The 13,955-nt window shown below is 45.2% G+C and overlaps 1 protein-coding gene across 11 annotated transcripts in view; it reads right to left on the reverse strand.

Annotated features, from left to right (window-relative positions):
• The window catches only part of LOC310917544 (protein O-mannosyl-transferase 1-like), a 61,522-nt gene that overhangs the window by 5,410 nt on the left and 42,157 nt on the right, over positions 1 to 13,955 (reverse strand). For 4 of the 11 annotated variants that reach the window (XM_083875900.1, XM_083875901.1, XM_083875896.1 and 1 more), the window contains exons 32-33: positions 8,561 to 13,785; positions 7,749 to 7,867 (exon numbers count right to left, since the gene is read on the reverse strand). In XM_083875900.1, the coding sequence (XP_083732026.1) occupies positions 13,645 to 13,785 (141 nt within the window). In that variant the 3' untranslated portion in view covers positions 7,749 to 7,867; positions 8,561 to 13,644. The other 7 variants (XM_083875902.1, XM_083875897.1, XM_083875905.1 and 4 more) reach the window with 7 other exon arrangements.

Raw genomic sequence — 13,955 nt, forward strand, 5'->3', positions numbered from 1 at the left:
GAGAAGAACAGAAGCAGTAAGCAACCATTAAGAAGTCTGTGATTAGGCTCAAATCCCAGGCCAAGTCAACCAGAAAAAATAAATAAGCATACAGCATCCTTCCTCTGGGCCACAGCGATGGCATATGGAACTAACCACATGAGGTCCCTCCAAGGCTCACTGGTGTAAAAATCCACAAATAACGGGCAGTTTACGGCATAACTGAATGCAAGGTCATTAAGTGGTTATTGTGAGAGCCAAGCCAGTAGAATGAGCCAGCAGGCTGGGCAGGGCAGAGCACGAGGGAGGAAGGACTTACGTGTTGAGGTAGCGCGTTGTGATGCCGTGGACCAGCTGCACGGTGTGCCCATGCCGGACGGGCCGCGGTGGGTTACTCACCACCAGCTGCTGCCTGGAGAAGGGACAAATTGGAAATGGTTAAATTAGGTTCATCTTTATATAGAACACAGCCTCGTCATGACCAAGTTGTTAAGTCAAGAAGCTGCAGGCAGGGACAGATATTTAGGCAAGAAAATGTGAAATTAAAGCAAATATATAGGTTGTACTGGAATGGAAACAAAGCTCATCGAGGCAAAGGTGAATTAAGAGCAGAATGAGTCAGAGGATCAGTAATGGGATACTGACACTCCAGGCATTAGGTCAGTGGTCTGAATCCAGGTCAGTCAGAGGTGAATTAAGGTTATTCCTGTCACACAGCTGTTTGGTGGCTTGTGTGAAACACTGAGTGCTTCACTGAGTCTGATGGGTGCTGTACTACAGCTGGTGTCACTTTGGCAGAATTATAGCAGAGATCAATGGCTTTTACACCACACAGAGTAAACTCTCACCTTGCTTCCAGACAGGGCCATGGCAAGGGGGAACACTGCAGTTCACTGAACTGCTGCCTGTATTTTACTGTTCCATAGAAGGACTTCACATCCCCCAATGCTCACAGGACTCTTCTGAGTTTGAAGAATTTTAAGAATATATTTGGGGTCTGTGGTTCTGTTAGAGTCTTTACTTGAAAAGTTTGTACCATGGACAAACTTTCCCAATGTGGATATGACCTGTAATGGCACACAGTCCTTCTGACAGGACACTTTATACAGTTCCCAGAACAATGTAAGAAACCTACAGAAGCAACTTTTTGATCAGTATGGAATTATGTCACTCAAAGGCTTTTACTGGCAAAACAAGGACAGAGAGTCCTGCTCTGCACTGAGAGTGACAATGGAAAAACACTTCAGCACAAACCAGGTCTCTCAGGTACAGGCACCACTTGGAATCCTTCCCTATGTGGCAGATCTTACAGCTCACTCCATGCTTCTAGTACAAAGAACCACTCATTTTTCAAAAGTGTTTTCTACTCTTTTCTGAGACTCATTAAAGTTTGATAAAACTCATCAAGACACTCTTAACACCATGGCTCACACTTCAAAAAGCAGAGCTTCCCTTTCATGCAAAACACCTGAAGAATCTCCACTGGCCTTGTGAGTCTTTCAAGTTCCCCTTGTGCACAGCACTGCTCACGTTCTGGCAGGAGCAGTTCAGACAGGATTTCAGAGTTCTCAGTAATGCTTTTACCATATTGAGAAGGATTGTGCAAAAAGCTGCAATCACTTGCTCAAATCACACCAGGCTTATGCACCCATAAGCAGAGAAGAGTTATGTCCAATCCAATCCAAACCCTGGTTGCGTTTTGGAAGCATATAGGCTGAATTTAAATCTCTTGCATACTCACATTCCAGGATCTTTGACAATCCACCAGTTGTTCACATCTTTGAAGGGATAGCATGTCACCTGCTGTTGATGGGAACTCCCTCGGCCATTCTCATACCTGCACAAGAAGTTACAAAACCCCGGAGAGGTGTAAAGGTACATCCCTGTGCTCACCAGTCCCAGCACCAGATCACTGATCATTCCTACAGAGTACAGGGACTCTGAAGGATTAATGAAGACCCAAACTGCTTTACTTGGACTGGGAGGTGAGGAGGCAGAGTCAACTTCCACCCTCCCCACGGAGACCCAGGCAGATTCCTCACCTGATGGGGTAAGTATTGGTGTGAGAGTGGAGCCAGCACTGCATGGGCTTGCCCAGCACGTTTCTCAAGGTGATCTGAGAGCCATAGGCCACCTCCAAGGGCTGGCCCTGAGTGATTCGAGCCAGTCCACCCTGAGAAGGGTAAGGACAGGGTAAGTACAAAGAAGAAGAAACAACCCAGAGGCTGTTTAAATTCTACTGAGTGACGTGCCACTTCCACACAGCAGTATCTTCACACAGCACCTTCTCATTTGGTTTTATCTACCAAAATCAAGTCTTTCAGCACCATACTCAATAGAGAGTAAATACACCAACACCTAAAAAACTAAAAAACTACAGGGTCTCAGGAAATATCCTTAAAGCCATGTTCTAAAAGACAGGCTAAGCACTCCTATAGTATACCATGTCACCACGTGAGAGTTCAGTACTGTATCTACTTCTGCGGAGTTTCCTGTAGGAAAGGACAAACCTTCAGCAGAAGAGTGAATATATTGTCCTTGTTTCACTGGGAAAAGCTTTTCATCTGTTATTAGGATTTCAGTCATTATTGCTTCACCTTAAAGCAGTACTACAGCAGTAAAACAGTTAAATGACATAAAAGGGAAAAATATGCAGGATCAAAGGAACAGGATTAAACACCATCTAACAGTGAACATTTCCCCCTCTTCTCTCTAATAAATCAGTTCCAAGATGACATTTTCTTTACCTCTAAGCTGGCCTGGAAAGCACTTGTCATGATCTGGTCATGAGGCCCAGAGCGATACAGCAGAGCCAAGTGAACGTAGAAGAAGGAGAGGTACAGCCCCATGGGGATGATGATGAGGGCCAGACCCCGGGCCAGAAAATGGCACAGCAAGGAAACCTGGAAGAGCAGAGAAAACTCACTGGTTTCATGCTCTAGATATTGAAAATTCCATAGCACTGAGCTTGTTGTATTTGTCTTTTCTACGTTTTCCCCACTGCTGTCATTCAGCTGTAACTTTGTGGACAACTGGGAAACTTCCAGCAAGGATTTGCAGGGAGCTGGAAGGAGTGTGTGAGACAAGAGCATGTTCTGAGTCACACATCACCAAGACATGGATAACAGCAGAAAGGACAGTCACACAAACATATTTTTCTTAAACTTAATTCCATCTTGCCCAGCAACTGAGCTGGCAACTGTGTTGTGACAGGAATGTTTCCAGACAAGGAATTTTAGTACAAAAGCCAGCTACAGACTGCATTGTTACCTGTGGGACTGAAAGGCTCCTGTGAGGAATAGTGACAAATAATGTATTTTGCATGCTGTGCTACATACATTTGACAAGTTCTGGTCTCCTATCATGTGCCAGAAGTGGAGCCCTGCAGTGGCCAAGAGCAGCATATAGGTAAAGAGGCCCACATATTTCACTCTGAGAAGAAAGTGTATAAAATATGAACATAGTTAAAAACTACACAATTACCTAACACAAGATATCAGTATCCAAACATTCTATTGAACAGTAGGCATTAAAGTCCAGGTAAGACATCATCACTTACCCAACTGCACAAGAACAGGCTACTCCAGTCAGCAGGAGCCAAAACCACCAGCTTCCAGAGAAGGCACTTAAAGATAAATGTATTAAATCACTTGCTAGGCTCAGTTTAAATATAATTGTGCTTTACTAAGGATTACTTCATCCTCAGAGAACAAAAGAGAAAAATACCTCTAAATTCAGTGCCTGTAAATAGTTACAAAGGAGAATTAAGTGACCTGTTATCATCAGTGTTTCTGTGCGCAGAAGGAAACCTTCAAGTAAAAAATCTGGGTGGGCAAATCCTTGCCAAGGAATTTTATTTCTATTCTAAAATTAAAAAAGACAACCCTGCTACCAGTAAAAACAGTCTTTAAAACTGCTCAGGAGAAAAATTCTGGGGCAGCCACAGGAGAGGTCGAAGCACTGGATTTTACAGACAGGTGAAGTGAGTTACAGAATGGTTAAGAGACACAGAAAAACACAGTCTGTCACCAAAAAAAAAAGGCATCATGAGAATATCCAAAAGGGTGGGAGACAATCCAGCTTTACCTGTGCTTTTGCAAATTGTAGAACTTTAGGTAGGACAAAACTGCAAGTAGGATAAAAAAAATCAGTATTGATTCCAGAAGCATGAACCTTGATTGAGTGATCAGAGAGTTCTCTGTTGGAAAAGAGACAGACACAAAATTAGAGAAACTTATCTATAGGCAAGTGCTACCTCAGACAATCACACTGTCATCCAACAGAAGGACCTGCCCTGTTAGGGACAGACAGTTCCTACTGGCTGTAATGAGGGAGTGCTGGGTTTAGAGGGACAAAAACCTTCCAGCAGGAACAAATTACATGGCCATAACTGTTTCCGAGACAAAGAGGTGGGCAAGCAGTGAAATCTATCAGGAGGCAGATAAAGCTGCTGCATTGACTCCAAAGGCAAAGAAAATCAGTCCTGGGAAATCCAGAGAGGTGCTTCTCAAAGCAAAGCATTCAGGCAGTGAGCACAGCAAGCACCACAACAGATGTGCAGGAAAGGGGGCTGCAATGAGCCAGAATCAGAGCAGCTGGTAGCTTGGAGAGGTTTCTCTTATCAGGCTACTAAAGAGCTGCTGAGAGGCTCTTTCCCTTTCAGGCAGCTGCCAGCAGCTCCTCAGAGAAAACAAAACCAGCTGAGTTGTACACACTAGAACAGTGTCAAATCTCAGTGCTAAGGACACAGGCTGGTTTGCTGCAGTTTGGAGATGAAGAAATTTGATGAGCTCTGACTGCAAGTTGAGTTGTCCTGCTGTTAAAAACCAGTAGGTTGTAACTCAACCTGTAAACTTCTGAGGAAGGGAGTACAGGCCTCCTTGGATACAAGAAATGTGGTTTCCTGTGAGGCTGTTAAGGCTGCCTACTTTGCTTAATACTGAAATCAACTTGTATAAAGTCCAAAATGGCAGTCTGCTGTGAGGATGGAGGAGAGAGGGAGGCTCAGCAAAGACTGACACTGGGCTCATGTGTTGTTAATGTTTTCTGGGCAGATGCTACTCCACCCTAAACATTCCTAAGGGGAAAATGGACTCTTCTCCCCATGTATGAAGAATGGGGCTCAGCTGAACAATCTTACCTAAGAGAATCAGAAGTGCAGCTCCAAGTGCAGCACAGTGGGAGAAGTGCAGCTCAACCAAAATCTGGTAGGCTAAAGGCACACAGAGAGCACCAGCCAGGGCTGGCAGGAGTCGCAGGGACCACACAGGAACATTCATGCTGTATTCTGAAACAGAAAACAGTGATCCACCACTTTGGAGACTTAACTGCAGAGAGGACAGACCAAAACAGAATTTCTTAATTGTTACAGGAATATAACTAACTCCTACTTGCACTAATTTGTCCATCTTGTATTGCTTAAACTGTTTAGCTGATTTAGAAAGCCTGTGCTATGAATTCATAGTGCTTTTAACTTGTGCTAGAGACCTACAGAAGTCTTATTTAAAAAGAGAAGTGAAGGTATTGGATAAAGTGTTATTTCCACTAGACAGGCAAAAGGAATCTCTTAGCTGCTGAACTTCTGCTTATTTTCTCTAAAGAATGAGACAGTTAAAACCAGCTCTTACCAGCTCCAATCCTGTTCCATAGGAAATTTCCATCAAATCCTCCTAAGTAACCTACAACATAAACAAGAGAATTTCCAGTCTCAAGGCATGTACAAAACCTGGTGCTAAATGAGGAACCATTTCCCAAACACACAGCTTTGCCTTGCATGAAGGCCCTCTTTCCCAAAAAGGTCCTCTTTGATGCTGTTCTGTCTGCAGCAATGCTTGAGAATTTGCAGAGGCACAAAGAACATAAATTGGGAACAAGGGATTCTCAGTGACAAAGTCAGATGTATATTTAATCCCTCCCTCCCATACAGACACTTTCATGTTATGGTATCTCAGCTACAGAAAGGAACTGAGGCTTGCTGCCTGTTTTTTGTCACTAGCAGTGACACAACCTTTCTCTTTATCCAAAGGATTGGATAATGGTGAGGTGATGGATATACATGGCTTCATCATCCCCCCTCTACTCATGCAACAGCCCCTAACAATAAAGAAAAACTCAATTCTCTCTACATCAGAGTCTCTCATCTGCCTTGTGCCTTCCCCTCACAAGTGGATCTGATGATTCATTTCTAACCAGCACCTCTCTCTCCCACAGCAACATGCAACAGGCACTTCCCAATTCCAGGATGTCTCACCTCCCAAGGCCAGCAGCATGTGGCCCAAGGGTGGGCCACTGTCATCCACAAAGAAGATCCTCTTCATGTAGAGTGAAACGAATTGGCCATAATAAACTTCATCAAAACTGAAACACCAGAGGCAGAAATATGTCAAATTAATGGCAGTTATCCTGCAGGGATGCTCAGAAAGCAAACACCGATTTGTTGGCAGAAAGATAAGAATGCAACAAAGCACTGAGGCTTTGCCTCTTCTCCTCAGGGAAAGGCTCTCACTGTATTGGGATTGTTCAGCCTGAAAAAGAGAAGGCCCACAGGGGTGGCCTAATTGTGGCTTCTGGTACCTGAAGGGAGCCTTCAGGAAAGATGGGATGAGACTGTAAGAGCCTGGAGTGGCAAGACAAGGTGGAATGGCTTCACGCTGACAGACAGTGGGTTGAGATGAATTTTTAGGAAATAATTCTTCCCTGTGAGGGTGGGCAGGCCCTGGCACAGGGTGCCCAGAGAAGCTGTGGCTGCCCCTGGATCCCTGAAGTGCCCAAGGCCAGGTTGGACATAGCTGGAGCACCTGGGATAGTGAAGGTGTCCCTGCCCACGGCAGGGGGCAGAATAGGATGAGCTTTAAGATCCCCTCCAACCCAAACCAGTTTGAGATTTTGTGATTCTATGTTTTACAGAGGCTGACATCAGTCAAGCTGTGCTTAAATGCTCCTGCATTCTTGCTCACAAATATCTGAAAAATAGGTCTGGGTCATTCACTTAGAAAATAAACTCATTACTCACACCACAGCCCGTGGATAGCAAAGCCCCCAGAGACGACTTATTAATCCCAGTACAGTCAATGCCACAAGGTTCACGTTGATCTTTGCAGTGACCACAACTGGCTCCTTCACAAATCCCAACATCCTGTCAAAAGTTTGTCTGAGCCTTTGAGAACAGAAGAGAACAGCAGTCACCCTTTGGCTCACAGAGAGCTGAACACTTCACGAAAGCATCAGGCCTAATTTCTGCTACAAGTAGCTCATGGTAGTTTCCCAAAATTCTCTTGCTTTTCATGTTTCTGTGTCTCTATTATATCTACAGGACTAATTTTAAAAATAAAGTTACTCAACTGACACACTTTTCATCTGCCCTGCTTCTGTCTGCAGTAATAAGTTAGAAACCTTGTTTATTCTTACACTGGTTCTGCAGAAACAGAGCAGCTTAATTCTCCAGCCTGTATTCTGCTTTGTGCAAAGCAAACCTCATTGCCCAAATTCTTAACTACTGATGGACAGCCCATGTGCTCAGGCACCAGACGACTTCACTAACTGAGCTATTTAGAGCTCAGGTAGCTTAAAAAAAAATATCTTAAACAAGTTACTTCCTTGCAAACTGAGGTATTTCTTCGGGAGTGGGAAAGGGAGGGGCAAATCTCCCAAACACCCTCTGCATTTGAAAGGTGGTTACTATAGCACACGTATAGGTGCTGTTTAAGCAGAAGTGCTAAAAGCTAGGTCAGAAAATAGCAGAGAATCAGTGCCGCGCCTCCTCACCTCAACACAACAGAAAGTTACCAGAACAAATCCATCTGCGTGGCTTTGATCAGGGGAGAACAAAGCGAGATGTGAGCATATCACCACCATCCAGAGCGGTGCCACTGGCCTGGTTTCTCTCTGCCTACAAAACAGAAGCACTGCGTGCAGCAGAGGTTTTCAGGAGCCCTGGCAGAGCTGTCCCCCCACCGCACAGGCCCTGAGGCTCCGGGAGCACCTGGTGCTGATCCCTGCGGTACAGCCGGGCCCGGTGTGCAGCACCACCTGGGGCTCCTCCTCAGAGCACCCTCCAACCCCTGCCAGGCTCTGCCCGCCTTATGAGGGGGGAGCACGATTATCGTTCCCCACCCCGCCTTGTTCCCGCTTTAAGCTCTCGGGGGCAGCAGGACCACTGACCCCACACGCCGCCCTCAGACGGGCACTACGACCCCTCACCCGCCCTGTACCCAGTCTCAGAGCCTCCCTTAAGTGTTTTTGGGGAACAGAGGAGCACCAACCCCAGCCCTCCCGAAGCCTCGCCCACCCCCCTCAGCTGTACGGGGGTGAAGGGGCGTGTGACCAGCGGCACCGCGGGGCCGGGACCAGCATCAGGAATACCACTAGGACCGGAATGAGGATCGGGAGTAGGACCGGGACGAGGAGGACTAGGACTGGGATCGAGAGCAAGACGGGGATCATGACCAGGGCCAGGACTAAGACCGGGACCAGCCCCAGGACCGGGACCGAGACCAGGACGGACCTCCCTCCACCCCACACAGGCCCCGCGCGCCGCTGGGGGCGTGGCCGTTCCGCGCGCCGCGCTCCACCCACCCCCTACCTGGCCAGGCCGGATGTGACGTCAGACGCACACGTCGGTGCGGGGCGGAACCGGGAAACCCGGATGTGTTGCCGTGGCAACGCCGCGTGTGGCGAAGGGGCCCGACCTCCCCGCCATGGCGGCCAGGAGGGAGCCGCCACCACCGGAGCCCAGGGTCACCACCACCTACCCGGCCGAGGGTGCCAGGCCACCACAAAAACTGTGTGTCCCTCCCCAGCCCGACGATGGCACATTCACACGAACTTTAAAAATCTGGGGCTGTTTTTTTGTGCGTTTGGGTTTATAATTTTGTTATTTTTTTTATTTTGGGGTCTTGGTTTGTTTTTTTTTAAATTATTATTAACTAAAATAACCAGGCAAGGGACTGGGAAATTTGAGAAAAGCATAATCTGCTTTATTTTTTAAATTTTTTTTTTATTTAAATAAGGAGAATTCTTTCATATGGAAAGAGCTAATACAATCACATATTTGAAAGGAGAAACAATAGGTACTGAAACGAGGAGAAGGGCAATAAAGAGTGTGCCGCAACTGGCCTGGTGATTCCGTGATTCGAATTCCGGTCCAAGTAAAAGTTTCCAAAAAATATAAACAGGTTGCACGTTACACAATCATCCATCGTCTGCCCTTTCAAATATCTGGTCTACATGAAAAGACAAAGAGAGGAAAGGCCAAAAAAATTTACTATACAGGTCATGAAGTTAAAAGCTTTAAGGAGGACAATATCCCCTTGAGAAACAACAAATGCAATTTATACAGAACCAGAGGGAGGATTCCAGCTAAGAACAATGCCTCGAGACATGCTAAAGGGTGAGCGCCTCACTGCTGCAGCTGTGATTCCTGGGGGAACAGTCAAGGACATCTGGAACAGCCAGAACAAGCCACTAAAACCCAAGGGAGTGTCTATGGCCACTGGAAAAACCTGGAGGTCTTTGGATTAAAACAAGCAACAAAAAATAGCTGGACTCTTTCTTGCTTCAGCAAAACGCACCTTTTCTGTCCATGGGCCACAACTAAGAACACTGGTGGCTGTCAAATTAAATTTTATTCACAAATGCAACTTTGTTATGAAGAAACCGGGTTGCTGAATAAAAAATAAGGAATTAACAAGGTGCTACAAGGAATTAACCTGTGCTTAACCAGCCTGGAGAGAAAGAGAGGGTTAAGAAAATGCAACAGAAGGTGGTCCTGGCATGCAGGGGTGCTGGATGCAAGGAGACTGGAGTAGTCAAGACACAGCAAGAACACCTGTCTATAAATACACAGGAACCACAGGGCAGCTGGTGGCTTTGCAGCATTCCTGCAGGGAAGGTGCTGATGGAGTGAACACCACACACAGGGGAGTGCAACGGGCAGCAAACACATCCAGAAGTGCTGACACTGCACAGCTGGCACAGCCAGGAGCAAGCTATGGGACATCAACAGCAATGCCTGTGTCACTGGTGACTGTGCTGCTTCTGCTTCTCATTTAAAACATACTGGAGTGACTTTTTCCCCCCGCTTTTGTGGTTTTTTTCTTCCCAGACTTCAATGTTGATTTGTTTTTAAATTAAGAGCTAACAGCAGAAGTGGCAAGGAAAGCAGCAGTGACTGGAGCTGCTGGCCGTGACTCACTGTGTGACAGGGAACTGATCACAGGTGTTTCAGACCCTCTGCTGAACACGAGCAGCAGAGTCAGCCCCTGAACATTCCTGCTTCACCCATTACTGCTGGAAAGATGGGCTCCACCTTTCCCTCCCAATGCACCTGCACATTTCCCAGCAGAAGGAGCCTGCAATTTGGTAGCTGACTTCCAGTCAAAGCAAAAGCAATTCACAAAGGAATAAATCAGCAATAAATCAACCCTTCAGTAGTGCAGACAGCAAGCAGGACCTTCTGTAACCGTATTGATACTTTCTGTGCATCTCCATCCTCCTCTCCACACTGGATTTTTATCAGCATTCCAGCTCCCTTGGCCTTTCTGCTCCTTTGAGGATGAGAGGCTTTTCCTTTTGACTCCAGAGCACCACAAACTGCACTAACCTTGGACTAGCTTCAAACAAACAAACAAACAAACAAACAAACAAACAAACAAACAAACAAACAAGCAAAAATATATGCCAGAGAAGGATATTGCACCGTGGAAATTTGGGCTCTAAAACTGCTTTCCATCACACAAAACTCCACTAAGTGAGAGAGAGAGAGTCTTGCCAACTGCAGCTGACAGTCACGCAAAGTTGAGAAATGGAATGAAGCTCACATGCATTTCTTGGCCTTTCCTGCACAGAATAATTCAGACATAATATATAAATAGAGCAGTGAAACAATTACTTTTTCACCTAGACCTACAACATCAAATACGTATAAATAAATTCTAGTGTTTTATTCTGTTGGGGGAAGGAATGGAGGGATTAAAAGAGAAAGAAGGGTGACCTTTTTCAACAGGAAGTTTTGTAGTTCTGATGGCATTTACACCAGAGGGACTGCAGTAACTTGGATCTTGCAATAACCCAGTTTCTCCAACACGTTTGACCATTTTGAAGTCACACAGGTGGGAGGAAGGAGGTTAGTGTCTTTGTAAAGCTGAAGTAGTGTGTCTAGAGTAGGGAAGAGATGAGAAGAGGAGGGCTCAGGTAAGTCTTTAGCCATTAGTTAGATTCTGGGCTCGTATTAGCTAGGGCCAGCTGGGCAGAAGGATAATAAAAAAAATCCCAAACAGACAATTCTGCTGTTAATGGTATTTCAAGGGAGAAAACAGAAACGAGGGTGGGATGACTTACTGGAGGTGCAATCTTTGGAAAACAGGGGGAGCAGGACTAGCAGATGAGGATACAGATCTGGGAGTTGTCTGAAGGTTGGGGAAATATTTGTCACTAAATCTCAAACCCTGTACTTTAAGGAGGATGCTAGAGAGATGCTGGCACACTCTGCTCTGAAATTAAAATCCATAAAACCTACGAAAAAAAGAGCTCTTCTTTTTTCTTAAAGTACCATCCTATCCCTTTCCCTGTGGGTTCTCTGCCATGATCCATGGGGACACACCTGTGGAGAGGGGACATTACTATGCCTAAGTTAGTTTAGGTTTCTAAGCTCTTTAAAGCTACTGTATAAAAATCATATTTATGCCTAGCTTAAAACTTCAAATGCATCCTTACAAAGTTACAAAGGATCTTTTTCCAGAAAGGGGAGAGGACGGGGTGGGGGGGGGGAGGGAAAAAAAAGCAAACGAAGAAACAAGAACACCTTTCAGATCCCTTCCCCAATACATTCTTTGTTCAAAATATCTTCTTTGGAACCACCACCAAATGACTTTCTGCCACCCAGCAGAGGCTGACACACAGCCTGTGAGCAAGCTACCATCTCCAAAAACGGTTCTGTCCCTCACTTCAGAGTGACCAGCCTACTTTACATTTTGAAAAGAGCTAAACAACACAAACCAAGTTAGCTGAAAGTAGTTTTTACTTTAGACTACCATCAGGTGAAGGACTCCAAGCCCTTTCAGGAACTTTTAAGTCCATCCTAAAAAAAAAAAAAAAAATCTAAGTACACACACGCACACACACACACTCACATAAACCAAAACCAAACAGCCAAAGAAAGAAAACCCAACCTCTCCCACTGGGATCTTCCTTGTGTAGATCATCAAATACTGGAGAGGAGTGGTGAAGTGACGATGCTGTACACACAACTATATGCAACTGCATCAGAGTAAAGAACCCTTTGCTGTTCACCTGGGGGAGGAGAAGGATGATTCCAAACTGCCTCTGTAACCACGTGCTTTCAACCCAAAACAGGAGGTTCCAAGTGTGCCTTGCAGAGGGGCTCCCTTACCAACGTATTTCTATGCAAATTTTACAAAAGGCCGTGGAATAGAGGAACAGAAAACAAGACTCAGGGAGAAGAGCAAAGCTTAGGAGAGCAGCCCTGAGGGATGAACACAATATAGGACAAGTCTCAGGAGACATGAAGAATTTAAGCAGCCAAGGCAGGGAGCATGAGGGAGCATCAAAACTACAAAAAGTAGTTCATACAGACCCGTTGGCTCTGGCCAACTCTTCTGACCCATGTGCTGTGAGGAGAATTTTTTTCTATCTAACATATGTTACATTTTGTAAATCTATGATTTACATTTTGGCCTGTGTTTTGCAGTCACTAAAAAAATCAAAAACCCGCAAAAAGGAAAAATTAAACACCTAGATCTGTGTGAGCTTGCAACAGAATTCTGGTGGTTTGGGTTTTTTTCCTTAAAACGAAAATGATGAATTTTGTTGTGCACAAAGCACCCCAAAGCTGTGTTGAAGTGGTGCCAGTTTCGGGATTTATGCACTGATGTACTATGTGTCTTTAGCACACATTTCCTCCTAATGCAAGCACTGCTTCTAGCTTAAAATGAAAATACTGAAAAATTAACAAATGTCATAACTATCCTGTTTTTTTTAATCAAATAGTCTGAAAGGCTAAATCAGCTGGGGAAATACACCCAAACAAACTCAAACTCTCAATATAGCACAGAACCATATACAAAACTAAGCAGAGTTTTGTCAGAACATCATTTTAGCTGAAGGGAATTCTTTTCTGAAAGGAATGAGGAAAGCAGAAAGAAGGGGGGGATGAGAGAACATATAAAAGTTCTGCTATAAACAAAGATACAGCTTTTCTGTAAAAACCTCAGCTGCCTTTAAAATGAAAAACCTCAAACTAAACCCCTCTCCCCCAGTTGCCACTCTGCTGAGACAGAAGTAGGGAAGGAGAAGGATGGGCTTTGCCAAGTGAGCGATCACAGCTACCTGTGGATAGGGCGTGGGGAGGGGGGAAATTAAAAAAAAAAAAAAAAACCAAAACAAAAAGAAACCAAACCAAAACAAAAAAACCCACATGGCTAAAGCCACTTAAAAGTCACATGATTGGTTTGTTTTAAAGCAAGCAGGTCAATGTCATATCCACTGTTTCCAACTGCCTTGTTGGGAGAGGGGCTTAAATGATGTCGCTGTAGTCAGTCAGTGTGGGGTGGGGATAGATCTGGTGAGATTTTCAGGAGATCCAGTGGGGTCCAGTCTAAACTGTGGAGCCTCTCAGGCAGCAGGACCAGCCAGGCATCAAAGGTGCTCCTAGGCCTTGCTCTCCTCCACTTTGACTGCCTGAGGTTTGATCGCTCCTGTGCGCACTGGCTTCATCTGGTTTGTGGAGGCTGTTTCTTGCAGCTTCACTGCTCCCAGACTGGATTTGTTATCATCCACCCGCTGCTTTGCCTTTTGACACAAAAATCAAAACATTAGCTAGGACAGACACCTCTAGGCAGGCAGAACAAGCAAACTGTGACCATCATCCATGCAAGACATCACATTTGCTCCTGTAACACCTCACATTTAAGAATCTCAGAGTCCCACGTATTTGGCAATGCAAATAACTTATAAAAATT

The sequence above is a fragment of the Zosterops lateralis genome, assembly GCF_965231275.1.
Source record: "Zosterops lateralis genome assembly, chromosome: 20".
NCBI classification, from domain to species: Eukaryota; Metazoa; Chordata; class Aves; order Passeriformes; family Zosteropidae; genus Zosterops; species Zosterops lateralis.